Here is a 21,830-nt window from a genome sequence, read left to right as displayed (position 1 = left end):
TATCCATGGCTTCTTGAGTATGATCACTTTGGGGAGAATTCCTAGTCTCCCGAACATGAGGAACCCCTAATTTGAGACTTTACAAATATAAAAGTTAAACTCATTAGTTATCCATTTTCTATGTGGATAATATGGTTCTTATCTATGTTTGACCCGTTTTTAAAAAGTTCATTATCCAACCCATTTTTTAATGAATAATATGAGTGGATAACTGTCTTCTTTTAACCATTTTTTCACCCATAATTACGTCAAATTGTAATTAGGTTTAGTAACATCAGCTATTATAAGTAGAATATGGGGAACGATTAGAAAAAGTTACTCCAATCACATAGAAGAGTTGAACTCAAAACCTATATAGCTTTTTAGATTGTTGATGTGTTAGTCAATCTTGTCAATTGAATTAAACTTATTAAATTTATAAAAGTAACGTATTATGGTTCAGTGGATTGTTAATTACTTCTAACCCTTCACGATAAACAAAATTATATTAAGCTAAACTTTTTACTAAATCCGTTTGGAGTGGATCCTTTAGGTCAATTGCAACCTTCGAAACTCAAAGGATAATGGATACGCACCTCTATCCTTCTGCACTTAAATATTAAAGTCAGTTCGCTTGTTGTGGGACTCGAATCTATAACCCGAGACCCAAATCCAACCTTTGCCAATTGAGCTAACCCCAAGGTTACAAAGATTTTGGATTTATTGATAGATATAATAGAAACTTCGGGTGTGTTTGGTTTGAAGGAAAATGTTTTCCTATAAAATATTTTCTTGAAAAATGAGTGATTTTATCACTTATTTTTCCTTGTTTGGTTGGTGAGTGAAAAACTTTTCCGGAAAATACATTCTAGCGTTTATTTAGAGAGTAGAAAATATTTTTTTTAAAAATAATTTTCTATGCTACTCTCCTCACCCCCTTCTCCCAAATCTCCATATTTTTTATTTTTCAAAACATTTAAGCAAATCAAACATGGAAAAATTAAAAAATATTTTCCTTGTACCAAACACACCCTTCATCAGCTTTTATTTTCTACCACCTAATAAACATAAAATAAATGTATGAGTTTGTAAAAGCTTAGAGGTCACGACAGCTTTTCTTTACTTTGATGTTTGATAGAAACTGTATCATCTATTCTATTCGAGAAGTAGGAAGTTCCAATGTACAAAGTTGAATTTACCAAAATGTTCATCTCAAGTTGAACGACTATTTTATTATTCAATCACAACATTGATTTTACTATTCTTGCACAAATATGTAAACATACATTGTAAGTTTTACTTTGGACTAATATTCATTCAATTGTAAGTTACCTACCATTAGCAAAACAAAAGGCTCGCTAATTATTGACAGCGTGTACTTCTTTCCTAGTGGCGGAGCCAATTCAACCCGACACCCCTTCATCGGAAAATTACTTAGTATTGCTAGATAATTTTTTTTGATTTATGTATATTTACTATATGTTGACTCCCTTAACTTTTCGGTGTATCTAATTTTTTATATTTTGACATCCCTTAGTAAAAATTTTGGCTCCGCCACTGTTTTTCCTTGGTATTGAAGTTGTATATTACAGCTTCTAACACTAATTGTAGACTTGAGTAAATTATCATTATCAAACCCACAATTTTAAAAAATAAAGAAGCACAATTCTATTAATTTTAAAGCAAATAGGCTTAGCCAGAAATACAATTATCCTCTGTTTCTATTCTACCTATCACAATCTCACCTGCATAATATTGACAACATTCAAAGTTAAGTTACTCACACTTGGTTATGTGATAGTAAAATACAGGGGAAATACAGGGGTAGTAATAATGTAATATAGACAACATTCAATACGTTTATGGCAATCTGTTGTCTGTCCTGAATGCATGAGTTACAGCATAGAACAAGAAAATATGCGCGCAAATAAGCTCTCCTGCTTGCCCCGATGCAAAGGTAGATACTCAAAGTAAGCTAGGGTCGGCTATATGAATTCAAACTGTCAATGTCGCTCCATTTAAACCCATCTCAGATTCTGAAATCCAATCAACAACAACAACAACAACAACAGTATAATCCCAACTAGTGAAGTCTGGGAAGGGTAGTGTGTACGCAGACTTTACCCCTACCCTGGGGTAGAGATGCTGTTTCCGATAGACCCTCGGCTCCCCACCTTGCTCTTGGGGTTTGGAAGTGGAGGGTGCTTACCACTAGAGCAACCCACTGTTGTCTAAAGATTCTGAAATCCAATCATTATTTATTAATCTTTACCCTATTTCTCCACCTTCCAAATACAGAGGGGCTAAGCAGCAATCAAGATGGAGGAGCTTCCACTGCTTTTATAAGGGGTTGGACCACAAGTCATTCTTGAACTTGAACCGGCAGAACTATCATATCTCGTGTCCACTATTCATCTCAACTTCACCTAGAGCATGAGTCTCCTAATTCTAATATAATCACATATACAACTTGACAAAGTCAATTACTACAATGACATGACTAGTTAAATAAAGACACTCCATAGGGATGAATAAAGGGGAGTCTTGTGACTGGTAAAGCTGCTTCCATGTGACCAGGAGGTCACAAGTTCGAGCCGTGGAAACAGCCTCTTGCAGAAATGCAGGGTAAAGTTGCATATAATAGACCCTTGTGGTCCGGCCCTTCTCAGGACCCCGCACACAGCGGGAGCTTAGTGCACCGGACATAGGGATGAATAGCTGCTCCACGGGCCGCAAGCTTTGAATTAAAGTTGCTCTAACAAACATCATATAAGGAATGATATTTCATAGGAAGTGAATTTAAGGTTAACTTTGTACATACAATAGCAGATCTTGGTGAAAGATGTCGACGATGTTTTTCCTTTTGGGGTAAAGTAAAACAGATATGCGAACCCCCCCCCCCCCCCCCCCCCCCCCCCACACACACACACACACACACACACACACACAAAAAAAAAAAAAAAAACCCAAATTTTGTATCCATTTCCATAGGGGCAGAAAGGGTGGCAAGGTTGATTCTCATAATGAATCTTACAGCAAAACTTCTGAATATAAAATTGTCACTACAAAAAACTAATAAATAGAAGTCTACCTAAATCAGCTATTGTCCCGAAGGGATGTCTAAGACTAGTATCTAGAGACTTTAGAAATGACTTTCTTATATACATAGGAGAAGAAGATACCAAATCTCATGCAGTGACTTCAGGTTCTTCAGTTGCCATGGCGATAAGTAGAGGATCAGATCCATAAATCTTATTTGCCTTCCTGCTTCCCGAAAAATATAAAAACAAAAACAACGAGATTGGGTCATAGACTGCCGTATTTATATGTTAGCAGGTGAATATACAAATCAAAGCTGAAAAAGATTTATCAACATATACTTACACTTTTTGCAACTCTACAATCACACCACAAAAATTCTACTTTAGGATCAAAAGTGTAATGACACAAGAAACAGATGATTTCATGAAATAACAGCCATAGAATGTACATCATTTTCTATTTAATTAAGAGAAGTGTCAGAGGCACCTACTCGCATGTCTTCTTATTGTGGCCGAGGCCCTTGCATTTGCTACACTGAAGTTGACGTTTAATTATCTCAACAGAGTCCGGTTGTTTCATCTTTGGTCGGCCAGGTGGACGTTTTGTTGGAGGAGGACTGACAACGATTGCCATGTCTACTTCACCTTTTACGGGCTTTTCCAGAAGGGGTACTGGGTTGATTGATTCTGAGTATGTCAAACAGTAGCTCTCAGTTGTGAAATATCTGGAGCAATAATCATACGGGCTCCTTCCCAGACATTCGAGAATAGCAATAGCATGGCAGCAAGGCAAACCACTAAGCTGCCATGCTTTGCAACTACAATCCCAATTGTCAATATCAACTATATCAACAGCTTCGCCACGAACTTCAAATGTGCTCCCATGTGAGTGTAATACTTGAAGTGATCTTGCCTTTAACGTCTCATTCTGAAGCTTTTCTTCCATAGAAGGCGTCAATCTTGTAAGCCACTGACTAGAATCAACACGCCTTGTATAAATCAGTTCCATCATCTTTCCACGTAAGGCATCGACCATCTGAGTAATTGGAAGCTCACTCACATCGGATACCCAATCACGAAAAAGTTGTCCAAAGTTAGAAGTCATGTGGTTATACCTCGCCCCTCCGAAAAAGGCATTTGCCCAGTGATCAGGCTCACTTCGTACGACCCAACTGTAAGCATCGGGTGAGATGGCCTTTATGTTCTCAACGCAGTGCTCAAAATCATCCAGCTTTGGAGCATAAGCAGCAGCATATAAATCTTGGATCATAAGACGCCTTGCTTCATGTGAAAACCTCCCATGCAGATCCTTATTTAATTTCTCACCAAGGTACCGAAGACAATAACCATGGTAGCAATCTTTGCTGAATATATCACATAATGACTCTTTTATACCATTTTGGAAATCAGAAACAAATGTTATTGGTCGAGAAGTTGAGACAGCAGATTTAAGTTCAGAAAGAAACCAATGCCAGTTGTCGTCTGTCTCCTCATCTACAACTGCAAAGGCTACTGGAAAGACACCATCATTCCCATCTGCACCCACGGCAGCCAATAGGGTTCCTTGATATTTTGCATAGAGAACAGTGCTATCAAGGAAAAGAAGAGGGCGGCAGCCTTGTTGAAAGCCATATATTGAAGCATGAAACGAGACAAATAGCCGGTGGAAACTCAAGTCCTCCTTTGTGGCAAATGTAGCAAGACTACCGGCATTAGTTTCCATGATACTCTCACAGAATAAAGGTACTTGGCTGTATGCTTCTTCATAAGAACCCTGAAGTTGCTCTCTTGCAATCTCTTTTGCACGCCATGCTTGAGAATAGTTCAACTGAATGCCATATTCACGTTTGATGTCAGTGGCGATATCCTTTGGCTTGTAATTAGGAGAAGACTTCAACTTTTCCTTAATTATACTTCCCACCCATCCCCTTGTTGCTCGATATCCGGCTTTCACGGCAGCTCCTTCACATGTATGGTTTTTATTCATTTTCTTAACACATATCAGCTGGGTAGTAGCCAACCTTGACGCATATATACGCCAAGGACAACCCTCAGACTTGCATTTAACCGTTACTCTGTGACTATCATTCTTCTTATATTTATATGTAAATCCATGCGCAATCGAGTACTTGTGTAAGGCTTCACGAAATTCAGTAAAACTACTGAATCTTTGGTCCACACCAGTAATGGAGTTTTCCCACTGTGTAGCTGCCCTACGGTGCTTGTCGTCATTGCTACTCGGAAAAGTACCTAACGGTGTCGTATCCATGGGCGTATCAACCATAAGTCGATCGTCGGGATGTGTCATATCCACAGGGGTAGTAGGAGAAAGTGCTGTCTCGGACATAGTTGTCTTGCTGGACCTGAATAATTCAGCAGGCCATAGATGCATTAGCAATCAGAGTGCAGTAAAGATAAGTCCTGGTTGTCACATGTTGAGTTCAAGAAACCAATAACACCAGCATTGAACTGAAACTTTTGGAATAATAACTATTTAAAGAAAAAAGAAAAGGAAAAGTAAAAAAATCATAATCAAGATACATGTGTTGAAATGTCTAATTACCTCATATGAAAGCTTAAGTTGTTAGATTGGAACACTTTTATTTATTTATGTTTACAACATGCCTCCTCACGTGCAGGCTTGATTCTTTTTTGGCCAATGGATAACAATGATAATTGAACTCAAAATTGCTATCTGTTCTAATATCATTAACCCTTCTATCTTTTTATAATTCAAACCTTGTGCTTTGCTTTAGCAGTTAGCACTGCTTGCTTACTTTGCCACACAATCTAGTGACACTGAAACTATCTCCTCTTCTAAGCTTGAGAACCCCCATCCGCTAATCTTAAAATCTTAAACGGTTAGAGAGAGAGCACTATTACTCCATCTGTCCCAATTTATGTGTCGTTCTTTGATTAAGCACGGAGTTTAAGAAAGAAAGACTTTTAAAACTTGTATAAATTAAATCATAAACATTTGCATGACAATAAATCATCTCATTAGGGGTAAAATGGAAAGTTTAAAGTTAAACTATTTCTAAATATAGTAATGTCATTCTTCTTGTAACAGACTAAAAAGGAAAAAGTACTACGTAAAATAGGACAGAGGGAATATCTATTTAGACTTTAAGTTATATACACCGTCTTTACACTATCAGGTCACTAAAATGATATAAACAAGTAAGCTTCCTTAAAATGTGAATTTCCAATCTTGAAAATAAGACAAGTTACCTGCTATACCACATAAGGTGATCTGACAGTGTAAAATTTTGTCATACTAACAGTGTATATAACTTTTAATCTCATATTTATGTATGCAACAGTGCAAGTAAGAGTACAAAAGAAAGAAACTACACTCGACGTCAAGAAAAGAAAATACCTACTGGCAGGCAACGTGGACACATTTGGTGCAACAACAACTTCCTCAGCAACAACAAAGACTTCCACTTGCTCAGAATCCTTAAAAAAGTTGACCATACGTTTTACGTCCTTATCTTTGGATACTGTGATCAGTGTCTTTTTATTCCCAGGTAGAAAATACTTTATAGTAATCTCCTCAGTACTAAACTGAAATGTGTCAGCTAATTCTTGCTTAAAAGCATTCACATTCATTTTCTCATCAATATCTACAGCATATGCATCACCTCCTGTGTAACTCAACGTCCCATTTTCCTCATTGGTCACAAATTCACCACCAGATTGGCATATTGCAATGATTTTCTTTGCTTCCATCACGAGGGCGACATAAACAACAACAACAACAACTATGCCTCAGTCTCAAATAAATTTTTGAGTCGGCTGTATGAATCCTCACTGCTTTATTTACACCATCATAAGTGCGACATAAAATGTCTAACAAATTGTGCTGAACCAATCGTGTTGACACGAGCCCCTGATGTTACAATCCTATACTAGTATACTAGCTAAGAACTAATTGCGTGACAAAAATATCAACCTGCACAAAAGATCATAGTTGAAATCTTTAGAATATTAATAACAACTCCAATTTATGTATAGCGTCTGATTAGGCACGAAGTTTAAGAAGTAACGAAAGACTTCTGAATTAACAACTACTATGATTTAGTGATAAGAGTATGTGAATTCAATGAAGCTATAAATAATCTCATTAGACGTAAAATGAAAAGTTTAAAGTTAAATTAATTCTAAATAAAGAAACAAATTAAAGGGTCATTGGAGCAACGGTAAAGTTGACTCCATGTGATTTCGAGCTGTAGAAGCAGTCACTAATGCTTGCTAAGTTATCTACATTGCATCCTAGGGATGATGCGGCCCTTCACCAATACTTGTACTCTATTCTTTTTGGAACATACTAACATAAGAAATAACAAGTAAATAATGCTAGGTATAATTAAAAAAGAAGCACGAAATGTAAAAGCTACCAAGAAAAAAAACTAATCAAGTACATAAAAATTAGAAATTAATATGAGAAAAACAGAGACAAAATTAGAAAGAACAGAAAACACATGCAGATTTGTAGAAGGCGAACTAACGAAAGGGTTCATCAGCTCAGTTTTAGACAGGAAATATAATTCGGAGAAATTTGTGGGAACAAAGTGCAAAATCGCGTTTCTAGATTCCTCTTTTTAGAGGGGAAGAAAATGGAATTACCTGTTAAAGATGGGGTATTCTTTTAATTTCTCTTTTGCTTCTTTTTAAGTATAAAATCTGTTCTCTCACGGCACAGAGAGAAAAGAGAGAAGGGTAATCTGCAATTGTGGCCCTTTCCAAATACCATGGGAGGTGAATGCAATTTGAGCTACTTGATTTTATGACATTTTGCACCCTAAATTTTGCAAATAATTGTCAATCTTCCTTTACTATTTCGTGATACGTAATTTTCACCCCAGTTTTTGAAATTGATAATAACATGTCAAAATTAATTTGGACTTTGGACCAAAGGCCAATAACAATCCAATGCCAAACACCAGTGTGGCGGGACGCACCATCTTGCTTTGATTGATCACATCATCGACCAAATCACGAGTTTGAGTCATGACTTAAAAGTTATTGTAATGCTTTCAGAAGGTTACGGGTTGAAATCATGAAAACAACATATTGCAGAAATTCAAGATAAGACTGCGTATAATAGAGCCTTATGATTCCGATCCTTCCTCGAACCTCGCACATAACGAGAGCTTAATGCATCAAGCTGCCCTTTATAGACCAAATCAAGCCTCGACAATTTTGATGTTCTATCACCTCATTAGCTTCAGAAGATAAACATCATCCTTAAGGGAAATGGAAAATCGAATATCTTATCTATAATTAACTCTTCTCAACTCGCTAATGTTCCATCATTTTTGCTTGATTAACACTTTAATAGCTTTGCTTTGCTCAGTCACTCAGGAACCCAAAAATACACATTTTAGTTAGTTGTAAGTTAAACGTGAGTAGTCAATTATTTCAAGGACCAAATTTTAGATTTACTAATAATTAAGGGATTAAAGGTGCAAATATCTAACTAACAGATAGACGAATTTTCGCTCCAAACGTCAAAGGAAATTAGAGAGAAAATGAGAAAAATGGTCCCTCATGCTTGGAGATAGGTTTAAGATAGTCCTTTAAATATATTCAGAGTATTTTTGCTTTTTTAAGTTTGTCAAAATGAATTCAATATTTAACAAAATTTAGTTGTAAGATTTAACAAAAAATGTGAAAAGAAATTATGAGACACATTTGTAGGTGCAAATTTTACAATTTAAGCTATTTTTTAAAATCTATTTCTAGTGTCTTGAGCAATTTTTAAGGCGCAATTTCTACTATAATTGGTTTATTTCTAGTGTCTTTTGCAGTTGTTGATGTATTTTCTAAGATTTGAAGTGATAGTATTTTTGGTCAAATCTTTTTTTATAGTTCCCGTTAAATCCAACAGCAAGAGCTTGTTAATCATTTAACATAGATCAATCTCACTTTTAATAAACTTAATGTACTAAAATTACACAAGAGTATATTTAAGGGACTATTTTAAACCAACACTAAACATAAGACACCAGTTTTGTCATTTTTTCCCAAATTTTTAAACAAAGAGTCTAGTCTAGAGATAAATGAAATGACATTTTGGGATTTAACAGTCAAAGCAGCTGAACTCTGATTAGAACCTGGCAAAATTCAATTCGTAGATTGATATATGTGAATGAAAAATGTGTTTTTCAGCAGCTTTGGCACTTCCATCAATTCCCAATCTCGAGCTTTCTTCTTCCAATTCTACCTCTGTATGTTGCTATTCTATTGTCACTTTACTCTACTGTTTTTTTTTTTTTTTTTTTTTGTGTTTCGAAATTGATGCTTAATTGTAATATACCAACAGAATTGGAGTGGAAAGGACGAAGATCCAAATAAGAGTCAAGCGGTGAAATTGTCATTACCAGCTTATAAATGGCGCTTTGTTATTGCTTACGACGGTACCAGATTTTCAGGTTTCGTTTTTCTCCTTCGTTTTTAATTTATGTAACGTGAATATATAAGAAAGAAATAATGGATTTTGAAACTTGTTATTGTCTATAAAAGATTCTCGTTACGGATAGATGAAAAGTTTAAATTTAAATTGTTTGTAAATATAGAAATTTGTTAGGAAAAGACTAAAGGAAATAGTGTCACGTAAGTTGGGTTGGAGGGAGTATGCTATAACGTTGAGGTGGTTACTTCTCTCATTGTTACTCTAAACAGCTAATTTTGTTGGTATATTCACAAGTCACCACGGTCGACCTCTTTACCTTCGCTAGGTAGAAGTATGATTTGCGTACACACTATCCTCCCCAAACTACACCTTGAAAAATATACTGAGTTTGTTGTTGTTGTATTAACAAGCAGAGGCGGACCTACATGGAGATGAGAGGGGTCACCGGAACCCGCTAGTCTCGGCAAAAACTGTGTATATATATTTGTATATACATCAAGGACCCCTCAAATAATTTTGATGTGCCCCCTCAAGCAGAAAAGCTAAACTGCTCCGTTGGTTTAATAAGTTACATTATGTCCTCCCTGATGATAAGACCTGGGTTCGAGACCCAACACCAATTCTCTTTTTTCATTTTATTTATTTTCTCTTTGAATTCAACACAGTGTAATTTCTTGTATTTAGTGTTTTTTCATTTTATTTATTTTTCTCTTTGAATTCAACACAGTGTAGTATCCTGTATTTAGTGGTCAACTTTTTTTTTTTTCTTTATCTTTTCTGAGCAAATGAACAATAATTTAGAACTAGTACATAGAAGGAGATAAAATATTCCATTAACAAAAAGCCAATCACCTTCTTTATCCTTATATCTAAGTTTATAAGCATTATCACTTTCTTGACATGTATAAAATTAAGTAATTCACCAAAAATTTCTCCAAAAACCCTTCTGCTTTCAAGGATCACTTACGGCAAAGTAGCAAATATTTATCGATTCAACGACAGTGACTGAGACTCTGCTTAGATTGCTTAATAGACCTTTAATCTTGATCTTATTTGACTAAGTTTTTTTATATTTTTGAACATCCTTTCGGTCACTGACTCATATTCATTAAGTTTTCAAGGAGTTAGTGCGCCAAATTTTGTCGTTATTAGCTGACATATCTATGTCAAAGATAGCGGTACCCCCGCTGCGCTCAAATCCTGGGTCCGCCTCTGTAATCACAAGTCACCACAATATATTATCCTTGCCTTCTTATGTTAGATATTTGTAGCAATTACTAATGGCTTAGAGTTAGTTTGGTGGTCTAAGATGTCATTTTCGGCTTCACATTCGTTGCAAAATCATGTGCACTTCTGCGTTTGACTCTTTTCTGGACATTGTTCTTTCATGTAATCTTTGAAGGTTTTTTTTTTTTTGGGGGGGGGGGGGGGTGGGTTGCTTTGATTGTACTCCGTCCATCCCATTTTGAAGCAGAGTTTGGCGCGACGGTAAGAGTTGTCGCCACGCATTCAAGCTATGGAAATAACTTCTTACAGAAATGCAAGGTAAGGTTGCGCAAATAGACCCAATGTAGTCTGGTCCTTTTGCGAACCCCGCACATAGTGGGAGCTTAGTGCACTGGGCTGCTCTTTTACTATTCAAAGAGTCTAACACTCTTTGGTCTTGACTTTTATAATTATCTTTTCAATCAATTTGAAGTTTAGAACTTGGGAATTAGTAGTGTTTTTGATGTTGTATCTAAATATATACCTATATTTTTGAAAAGTTGACAAATCATTGTACGATGTTAGACTGAAAATCAATCAAGTCAACCCTGATGAAGCGAACAAGGCAAGTCAGACGGTGGTAGTAAGATTTTGAACAAACTAGTTATCGGAACACCTTATCTTTTATTCTCCTTTCCTGGATTTCTTTCTAGCGTGTGTGCATAGGTAATATGAGTTTGTATTTCTTTAAGATCGTCCTTTTTTTTTGTTCTTTATCAGCCACAATGATTGCTAGATAATAAGATGTTGAGCTTACCTGCTAAATATTTTTACTCCTCTTTTATTATTTGGGGAGTGTATGTTGTGATGCGGTTGTTATGTGTCCACAATACTGAATGATGAATATCCTGTAGGATGGCAGTATCAGCAGTCAACACCTACTATACAGTGCATTCTGGAAGAAGCTCTGACTACAATAACAAAATTAAACCGCAAAGATCTTTGCTCAGTTGGTGCAAGTCGAACAGATGCAGGCGTTCATGCATTGGGTCAGGTCTGCTTTCCCTGCTAATGGATTCTACTAACCAAAGGAAATGATTTTAAAAAAAAAATAGACTTAGAGCCAACTTTGGCTTTCAGGTGGGACACTTCATTACGCCTTTCAACTATGAAACGCTAGAAGGCGTTCACCAAGCTTTAAATGGTCTTCTTCCTTCTGATATCCGAGTTAGAGAAATCAGCCCTGCGGTGCCTGAATTTCATGCTCGTTTCTCTGTCACAAGCAAGATTTATTGCTACCAAGTGTATAATTCCACTATCATGGACCCATTTACGAGGCACTATGCTTACCATAGCACATATAAACTCGACGCTGCTGTCATGAGAGTGGCTGCAGGGCATTTTTTGGGGAAACATGACTTTTCTGCCTTTGCCAATACATCACGAAATGACCGAGTGCCAAATCCAGTGAAGACAATTTTTCGATTTGATGTTGTTGAAAAGGTACTATATTCATTCCTTTAGTGAATATAAGATTATTAATTAGCTTACATGGCTTGCAGTGAGGGTGGGTTTCACTTTGCCTACACAAAATACACTTGAGCTGGCTCACTGCTCAAGGTTACATGCATGTGGCTTTCATGTTAAGTTCCAGTCATTAGGTGCATGAGGACTACTTCGAGCTTAGAAGCTCAATGAATATATCTATTCTTTAAGTTCATGCTACCAATTTCCAAGACTGAAGGAATACGGAACTTTATGACATTCTCACATCTATCCCATTTCATTTAGTATATTTTGACTAGTTATGGAGATTTAAGTATTTAATTCAATTGTTATCATGAGTAGGAATAGAAAACTGGCTCTTGATACAGAAGGCATTAAAGGGATAGAGTTCAGTACCTCTCATTTAGGTTTTGAATTTTTGTTCCTTTATCTTGTTGGCACTAATGTGAAAGTCCTAACAGTCATTGATAAATGCTGACTTCTTACAGGAGTTACGGGTTGTATACATTGCTTTAGTTTTGTACTTTATGTTGTGTAAAGAGTTGGCACATATTTGGTGCCTAATAAACACTCTTTTCTACTTATCAAAGAAGATAGGAGAAGGGTCAACCTTTCTCAGTCTTCGTCTTTACTGTTTATTCACTTTACTGCAATTCATACTTGTTTCTTTGCTGTGCATATTTTCTGAACCAAATTGTAGTATTTTCAGTTTTCAATATAACATTATAACTCCTGTGCTGATTAACAAAAATGTCTCAGGCTGCACTTTGCAAATTTCACTGATAGTTTACCAAAGGGCTAGAGAAACAAAATATTAAAGTGAAAATGAAGGGAAAAGCTTACTGTCCAGCACTGCTTCTGACATCAAAATCAGCCAACCTCCATTCGCCCTCCAAACTCACAAATTTATCCCAACAAAATTGATTTTATTATTTCAGTTTTCTGTAATTCAATTTTGATTCTCTTCTCACACAGAGCCGAGAAAAGGCATAAAAGGAAAGCAAAGACATAAATAAGGAAACATTTGAGGGAAACCAAAGTTTGGGTCATACATCCATCAATGAAGTTTTAAGTTGAATTTTGCCATGCTTTGCTTTTAGGGACCTCTTTTACGGCTTGAAGTTGAAGGATCTGGTTTCCTATATAGACAAGTTCGGAACATGGTATGTTACTTGCCTATTCTTACCTTGGTAATTGAAATTAAGTGATAGTCGATATAACTTTGGCGACAGAGTTTCATAAAACTTCCTCTGCTTTTTTAATGATTTATCTATGTAAAATAGGATTTTTGAGTGATAGGCAAATGCTTATAAAACTCCAGTTACTTGTCATGGTTTCATGATTAAATCTCAATTGAATAAAAAGGCTTTTGGGCAATGCCGCTGAAGATAACACATAGTGTTTTCTTTCAAAATCATTGGCAGGTTGCCTTGCTGCTTCAAGTTGGAAGACAAGCAGTTCCACCTGATATTGTTGTTAGGATTTTGGAATCTCGTGATAGGAAGGAACTTGCGAAGTATGCCTTGCAAGTTCCACCTCATGGCCTTTGTCTCGAGACTATCAACTATAATGAAGAACATCTCAGACTTCCAACAGATTCCCCTGCAAGTAGTTTTGGTAGGCACCATAGTATAAGCTATTGTAAGGTGCCATTCATATGACTAGTTGATAATTTAAAAACGAAAGCATGTAGAATGAATTCTGCCCTTTTTAACACATTCATAAAAAGCATTTGCTGTCTTGGTAGCCATTGTTTGAATGCATGGCAAGAGTGATAATCACTCATACTATCTCGCTTTGCATGTGTCTTGCTATGTTCGTGGTGGAGGTCTTGCCCGTGCTTAGGATCGTGTGATTTATGGTAGTTATTATTCCATAAGCATATCTGTGTGATTGTCATTTGCTGCATTGAGTGAAGATTTCATTAGGATCTGGTGTGATTTCCTGTTTCGGGGTTCAAATTGGTTGAATTCTGGACCTTCTTTTGGGAGACTAGTGCCCTTCCCTCCAGACAGAAGTAGTTAAATCCCATGCTGAAAAGGATATAGTTTTGCAGAGGAGAGTATTGTAATTTGATGGGGTTGTAATTCTCTTGAGTCATGGCCACTCTTGTATCAGAGTTTTGTTGCTTGAATTGCTGTAAAAGGCTCATCCTAACAAGCTTTTCACGGATGTGGTAAGTAAAGTGTTAGAAGTTATAGCTAAATATAGGTTGAACTGAACTATATTTTTGACGTAGAGCAAAGATACTGTGTACGGTCAAAACCGATTCTCAGTCATAATGGCCGGTCGAGACAATGACGTTTCAATCGAAGGGTATCCATATGACAAGCTCAGACGAATTCCGAAGTAGGGACGTCGAGCTTCGCGCTATAAACGGCAAAACTCGATATCATTATCGAGCCCGTGTTCGAATCGAACTACGGGGCAACACCGATCGATACGGGCCCCGAATATCAATGCCCCAAGGCAGAACCAAGACTGGGGGTTCGACCTAACATCGAGCTCGAGCGAGTGCCAAGCTCGCAGACAAGAGCCGTTACAACCGCACCGAGGGAGAGAATCTTGGCGAGAATCAAGGAAGAGACAAATCATCATGGGTCCTCCACTATATGTATTATTTTATTATGTTGTTATAGATAAAGCAGTTATCCTCTACTATAAAAAGGGATAGACTGCAATAGAGGCAAGTTCTCCAAGATACATTAAGATTTCATTGTGCTTGTTTTTCTAATTCATTTCAGTCTTCCTGTCCATCATTCCCATTTTATAGCAAAAATACCTGTATTGTCATTTTGTATCAAAGGGATTCGCATACCCTTAGAACCATATCTAAATTTAACGTTATTCGATTTTTTGGGTAAACAGATACATATATAAAAAATTACTACTAACATTTTAACAAATATTAAATTCTGACTCTGTAATTTCAAAACTTCAATTGATCGCCTTAAAAGTTGAACCTCTCAAGTGGATTGCCTCTATTCTTTAGTGTCTTTAGTTTTTTCTGGTTGTTAAACTAATGATTGAAGTAGATATAGGAATTGGAGTTGAAATTTATGATTTGTAAAGCCTTTGACATTTGGAACTTCTTTCTTAAGATCAGAATATTGATTCTTTTTATACTTCAAAAAATATTGTGCAAATGATAAATAAAAAAACCAAAAAAGGAAGTTTCATGGGAGATAAGATGCTACACGTGAAGACATTGGATGCCGATGAGTTCCTTTGATAATACGGAAAAGGGTCAGAAATGCCCTTAACATATTAGAAATATGCCCTTAGCATATTAGAAATGGCTCAAAAATGCCATCATTCCACCTATGTATCCAAATTTGTCCTTAATATTATTTTTGGGCTTAAAAATGCCCCTCTCTTAACAAAAAGATGATATAGCATTGATGGATATTTTAACATTAAGGGCAAATTTGAACACATAGGTGGAAGGAGGGCATTTTTGAGCCATTTCTAATACGTTAAGGGCATTTCTGACCCTTTTCCGTTTTAATTAAACATGTAGAATTTATTTAGTCAGGAAAATATGAATTGTTTTTAACTAAAAACTGAAAAAAATGAAAATATTTATTTTTCCAGTTTTTACATAAAAGTTGCTTTTAAAAAGCTGAAAAATATTTTCTAAAACAATATTTTTGTAAAAACTGAAAAAAAAAACATTTCCTCTTCTTCCTTCCTTGTTTGTCCATATGCTTTCTGAGTTCATTTTTTATATATTTTAGGTCTTCTAATGAGTTAGTACATCAAAACTGAAATATTTTCATTTTTTTTTCCAGTTTTTAGTAAACAAAATCACTTTTTTCAGACTAAATAAATGCTACATGTTTAATTAAAATGCCATTTTCCCAGAACTCAGAAAGTCAATCTATTCCTAAATAAATGCTATACGTTTAACTAAATAAATGCTATATTTTTCGAGACTAATGAATTTTGTTTTACTAAAAACTGAAAATATTTCAGGTTTGATATACTGACTCATTAGAAGAACTAAAATATATATAAAAAAAATAAACTCATAAAGCATATTGACAAACAAGGAAAGAAGAGGACGTATTTTTTTCAGCTTTTACAAAAACATTATTTTAGAAAATTATTTTTTAGTTTTTCTTTTCAGTTTTTACAAAAATATTATTTTAGAAAATATTTTTCAGCTTTTTTTAAAGCAGTTTTTTTGTAAAAAATAGAAAAAAAAAATATTTTCATTTTTTCAGTTTTTAGTAAAAAAAATTTTACTTTTTTCCAGACTAAATAAATGCTACATGTTTAATTAAAACAGAAAAGGGTCAGAAATGCCCTTAACCTATTAGAAATAGCTCAAAAATACCTTCCTTCCACCTATGTGTTCAAATTTGCCCTTAATGTTAAAATGTCCATCAATGCCATGTCATCTTTTCGTTAAGAGAGGGGCATTTTTAAGCCTAAAAATAACATTAAGGGCACATTTGAACCCATAGGTGAAAGGAGGGCATTTTTGAGCTATTTCTAATATGTTATGGGCATTTCTGACCCTTTTCAACATTGTATATAATATATATTACTAGGACTTGAAACCTTGTAACTCATACTTTAGCAAAGTTTTCAATTTCTCTTTCGGACAGGGTTAATTGGATTCTATTTACCCAAGTGGCATCGCAAATGTTGCAGCATCATTCGGTGTCTGGTATCCGCATTAGGACTAGTAACAGAGCCACCTTATAACGAGGGGTGTCAACTGATACACTCCTTCATTAAAAAAATACACTATACAAGTAGATAATTTTTTTTTATATATTTACTTTTATATATTTTGACATACCTTAATACTTATCACGTTGGTATTTTGGAGTCCCACAAAATTCTATTTTGGAGAGCAAAGAATGAAAGAAATACTTATCACGTTGGTATCTTTTGGACATCTAATGTCGTTATGCATGATACTTGTCAACGATTTTTTTAAAAAACATTATCGGATGTGGTAAATTCTTTTCAGACACGTATCAGACTAGATGAAATGAATAAATAATTAATTGTTACTGCATCGAGATAATTACAAACCCAGTACAGTGAATATATCCATGATTTTCATTGATCATGGGGAGGGAATAACAAAAAAGAAAAAGAAAAATTGGGGTCAGAAGAGCTTGTTCGTTCTTGTTATGTGCTTCTTTTTTTTCCTTCAATATATTTTTGGTTTTTTTTCGGGGTGGGGGGGTGGGGGTGGGGGGGCGGTGGAATTGGGGGGACTAGACTACAAACTATAGAATAGCATCAAAAATTTCAAAATCTTGTTTTTTTGGGCGTCAGTTTAGCCACCACATCAACAAGATAATGAGAAAATATGTACAATATGTTCTTGATTTAGCTTGAAAAAACAAAGATTCAGGTTCTGATTGCTTTGGACTTGTCTAAAATTGACCACATCACCTGAACATCTTCATATGCACAAGCCATTACTTCACCCTGCAAATCTACTACATGGTTCTCTGAACCTACAAACACAAAAGAATATGTGCACAAATCAAACAACAAGGCCAAGAAATCGACACAAAGGCGAATTCAAGATTTAAAATCGACGAATTCAGACTAAATGTAATGGATTGTATGTTTTCTCTTTAAACTTTTTTGGCCTATGTATAAGGGATTCGAACTAAAAATAGTGGATTCAGTAGAACCTACTTAATCCGCTCTAGATCATACAACACACTAAGGCGAATTCAAAATCTAGAGTAAGAACATATGTGATCTATTATACATATATTTACACTTTAAAATTTCTTTTCGAGCATAAAATAGTGAGTTTAGTCGAACGTATGAATCCGTTCTTGACTCGCTTATGAATTAACACAATATAGATTGCATTATTATACACAAATATTGTATGTACATACCTTCTTCTTGTGACTTCTTTTCCCTTGGTGAATCTCTTGGTGATTGTTGATTATTGAAAAAAGTACGAGCTTTTCTAAAAGGAGTGGTAATTGTTTTGACCCACGAAGTCATTTTTCTGTTTTGACAAAAGAGTTATATGTCCAAACTCTCTATTTACTAAGAACACAAAAGGGTTTATATAGAATGTACATCTCACCTAGACTACACTATTTTAAAAGGATAGTGTGGGAGCCATAATAGGGCAGGCAAGATCCGATAGATAAGCTTTTATGTATCCTCACATCTCTCTCTTCTTTATTTTTTTTAGTTTGTTTCACTGATCCGACTAATTCGAATTTATGCATGTAATATAAGCCCGATATGAGAGTTAAGCACCCAACGTCATGAAGTTTTTTACTATTCACATAAATCGATTCCGAGATATCTAATTAAACTGAAGAAATCTCAACCATTTCACCGCACCCTTTGAATCGTGGTCTTTCTCTCTCTCTCCTTTATTTCTTTTTAGTTTTTCGATATTCGAAACTCAGTAATTCGACTAATTCGAATTTATGCATGCAATATAGGCCCTATATAAGAGTAAAACACCTACCGTCAAGAAGTTTTCTACTTATTCACATAGATCGATCCCGAGATATCTGATTAAACTAAAGAGATCTCAACCATTTCACTACACTCTTTGAATCGTGGTCTTTCTCTGTCTCTTCTTTATTTCTTTTTAGCTTGTCGATATTCGAAACTTACTGATCCGACTAATTTGAATTTATGCACGCAATGTAAACCAGATATGAGAGTAAAAAACCTACCGTCAAAAAGTTTTCTACTTATTCACATAGATCGATCTCGAGATATCTGATTAAACGGAAGAGATCTCAATCATTTTACCGCATTCGTTGAGTAAATGGTTTTTCTCTCTCTTCTTTAATTATTTTTCTTATCTCTGCACTTCCAAGTTTTGTGCTGCCGACTGCCCTTCACAACCACATGGCTACGGAACCCTTCCACGTGAAGACATATTATCTTCTTGAATGTGACGTAAAAATGATTTATGAGCCCAAAAAATGATATGATAGCGAAGTAACGCCTTGTGTGTACAACTTGTGTACTTTGTATTTTGACTTGACATTCTCTTATGAAATCATTTGAAAACCACATGCTGGTGGTACCCTTGGTATTGATTATTGAACCGTTACGAATAAATTCGGATTCGTAACGGAAAGTCTCACGTCGTGGTATAAAGTATTTTTTAATAAAGGTGACTCCATAATCAAGACTTGAACCCGAGATCAGAGGCGGAGCCAAGATTTAAAATTTATGGGTTTAGTATTTTAAATCTTCTGAGTTACTGAGTTCTAAATTGAAAATTTATGCAGAACTTAATAATTTTTTATGACAAATACAGGGTTTGGACAAAAGTTATTGAGTTTAGCTGAACCGATATTTGAAGGGCTAGTTTCGTTCCTGCCCGAACTTCGACCTTGCTCGAGAGTCGAGACCTTTGATTAATGATAAATGAGTATTTATCATTCCACAACGTTCTTTGTTGATTTCCCTTAGCTTTATGCAAATTGTTGATGGCTCTGACCTTTTACTTAGGTTCCTAAAAAAGTACACTTCTATGATTTATAAGGGTTTATTTGGAGAATGTATGAGTTTGATGTCAACTCTTATACTTTTTATTAGAGGATAAAATTAATTACTGCATTATCTTATTATTAGCACAAGACGCTAGTTTATAAAGTAGGTTTTGTTATAACAAAAATCAAATTATGGTGGATGTCTACTCTTTCTTTATAATCTTCTCAAATACTTAATGACATATTCAATGATATATTTCTATGCTTAATGACATATTCAATGACATATTTTTCTTCACTTTTCATGCCTATATAAAGGCCTTGTAATAGATAAGAAAATACACACAACTGAAGAAGAAAATCTCTTCCTTCTCTCTATCTCAATTTCTTGTTCATGTTTTACTAAATTGCTTTTATTTCATAACAACATGTCTTGTTCATGTTTTACTAAGTTACTTTTATTTTATAACACGTTATCAGCACGATGCCCTAATCAATTGAGTTACTTACATCTACAAAATTGTCCTACATCATAAAAGGCATGTTCCTGCCGTGCCTATTATTCATCTTGAAGAGATATGCTTTTCTTTCTCATTTAGCAATTTCAAAGAATGGTATCAAATATAACTGAAGTAACAATAAGGTTAAGGAGACCAGTACACTGTGATAAGGCATATAATGCTAATGCTAAGATACGTTTTCTAATCCTTTTTAATTAATTCATTTTCTTATTCGTTTTTCTCATAGGTTCTTTATTTGTTATGAAAGTTTCCAATGCTAAGTATTTTCTTCTTACAAATCCATTCATATTCTTAAGTGTTTTACTTTATAAAGAAAAATACTTAAATGTAAACTAATTACTACTCCATGTTTTACTTATTTTATTTTGTTGCATTAGCAATATCCATTTCAATGAACGAGTTTCTAATATTTGTTGTAAGTTTGGTCTGATCTTTTTTATCTCGTATCCTGGTTATATAGATCTTATTATAAGAATCAGAAGTATATAATGATGCAGCCAAGATTTACGTACTAAACCAAAGACCAAAAGAAGTACAAGAAATTGGGGAGCTACTAGAGCTTTTGCAAAGTCATTTGAGGAACTTTAGTTCCTTAGTTAAAAAAAAAAAAAAAAAGAAGCAAGAACCTTATGTAAAGTTTCCCTTAACTGAACGTTTTCCTATAAAATATATGCTTGACCATCATGCGTCATTCTGACTTTTGAAAAGATAATGTGAGGTAAGTTTCTCTCGGGTAATCTTAATAGCACAACTAGCATACGTTATTGATAAATAAATATACGATCCAAATGAAAAAATATTTTGAATTGGCATTGGCCGATCAAAACTTTTAATTCTCGTATATTGAAAAATTGAGTGAGTTTGTATCTCTGCAACCCAAATTTTTATTATTTGTACACGATATTCTTAGTACACTCCATTAAAATAAAATAAAAAAGGTTTAGTTTCTTGTGACTTAAAATATATAACTACTCCTATTTTATAACTGATGTGGGAGGCAACAAGATGGTAGAGTCATTCCAGTATTGACTTTTTCATTAATGTTAAAAATATTGTCAATGAGTTTTTCAATTAAAGATTCTGCTATATCTCTTTATTTTTCTAGAAAGCATAATACTTAGTTTCCATAAAAGTGCGTGGTAACTAGTAGTACTATATTATTATATTTGATACATTATTTTTCTTTAATGTTCTAGTCATATCACTTTCATCTTGAAGTAAGCTTATTGCAACAAAGACCACATGTGAATTTTCAATATTATTTTGTATTTTCATATATCTGTTTGACACTAATTACTTAGCTGATTTGAGTAAACGAAAGTCTATTGTTGAGAATTATATTCAAATGACATTATGAATAGATTAACCCAAGAGGTAAACATTGCCAAAATATGAAGGCAATGTTTACCATCAAATTGGTATGCAAAATAATAAAGCACGCCGCCGATTATGATACATTCATTGAAGAGAATGTGACTTGTGATAAGCGTTGAGAATGCAGACCCATTCCTAAAGGTGAATGCTGTAATATGTGATAAAAGTAATGAATAAAGACATGCAATTCATGATTGGATGAATACCACATAACTCACCTCTAAGGGAGGTTTGAGTGAAATAAAGAGAATAAATATTATTGTGTGGTTACATGAATATGTCATTGGTCGCGTACATGTGATACGCCAAAAAATATTTTGTTGTG

At 34.8% G+C, this 21,830-nt stretch overlaps 3 protein-coding genes across 5 annotated transcripts; 1 reads left to right on the top strand and 2 right to left on the bottom strand.

Moving 5' to 3' along the window:
• Window positions 1-2,935: 2,935 nt before the first annotated feature.
• On the bottom strand, window positions 2,936-7,755 carry LOC104092868 (uncharacterized). 3 transcript variants are annotated; one of them, XM_009598550.4, is made up of 4 exons: window positions 7,650-7,755; window positions 6,400-6,975; window positions 3,512-5,383; window positions 2,936-3,243 (listed from the first exon to the last, which is right to left on the bottom strand). In XM_009598550.4, exons 2-4 carry the CDS (start codon window positions 6,750-6,752, stop codon window positions 3,168-3,170), a joined length of 2,301 nt encoding a protein of 766 aa, XP_009596845.1. In that variant the 5' UTR covers window positions 6,753-6,975; window positions 7,650-7,755; the 3' UTR covers window positions 2,936-3,167. The 3 variants fall into 3 exon arrangements, with proteins under 3 accessions (XP_009596845.1, XP_070058066.1, XP_018625204.1); XM_070201965.1 differs by lacking the exon at window positions 7,650-7,755 and having other exon boundaries at window positions 6,404-6,541; XM_018769688.3 differs by lacking the exon at window positions 2,936-3,243 and having other exon boundaries at window positions 3,508-5,383.
• Window positions 7,756-9,092: 1,337 nt separating this feature from the next.
• Window positions 9,093-13,900, top strand: LOC104092869 (uncharacterized). Its single transcript, XM_009598552.4, has 6 exons — window positions 9,093-9,253; window positions 9,349-9,457; window positions 11,559-11,698; window positions 11,785-12,147; window positions 13,251-13,313; window positions 13,575-13,900. The coding sequence occupies exons 1-6, from the start codon at window positions 9,182-9,184 to the stop codon at window positions 13,809-13,811; spliced, it is 984 nt and encodes a 327-aa protein (XP_009596847.1). The 5' UTR covers window positions 9,093-9,181; the 3' UTR covers window positions 13,812-13,900.
• A 3,262-nt stretch (window positions 13,901-17,162) lies between these two features.
• On the bottom strand, window positions 17,163-18,265 carry LOC108944547 (uncharacterized). Its single transcript, XM_018769690.3, has 2 exons — window positions 18,033-18,265; window positions 17,163-17,633 (listed from the first exon to the last, which is right to left on the bottom strand). The coding sequence occupies exons 1-2, from the start codon at window positions 18,142-18,144 to the stop codon at window positions 17,524-17,526; spliced, it is 222 nt and encodes a 73-aa protein (XP_018625206.1). The 5' UTR covers window positions 18,145-18,265; the 3' UTR covers window positions 17,163-17,523.
• Between the last annotated feature and the right edge of the window lie 3,565 nt (window positions 18,266-21,830).

This window comes from Nicotiana tomentosiformis, chromosome 5 (genome assembly GCF_000390325.3).
Source record: "Nicotiana tomentosiformis chromosome 5, ASM39032v3, whole genome shotgun sequence".
Classification (NCBI taxonomy): domain Eukaryota; kingdom Viridiplantae; phylum Streptophyta; class Magnoliopsida; order Solanales; family Solanaceae; genus Nicotiana; species Nicotiana tomentosiformis.
Note: the sequence above shows the minus strand (reverse complement) of the source record. Positions and strands in the feature narration are given on the sequence as shown.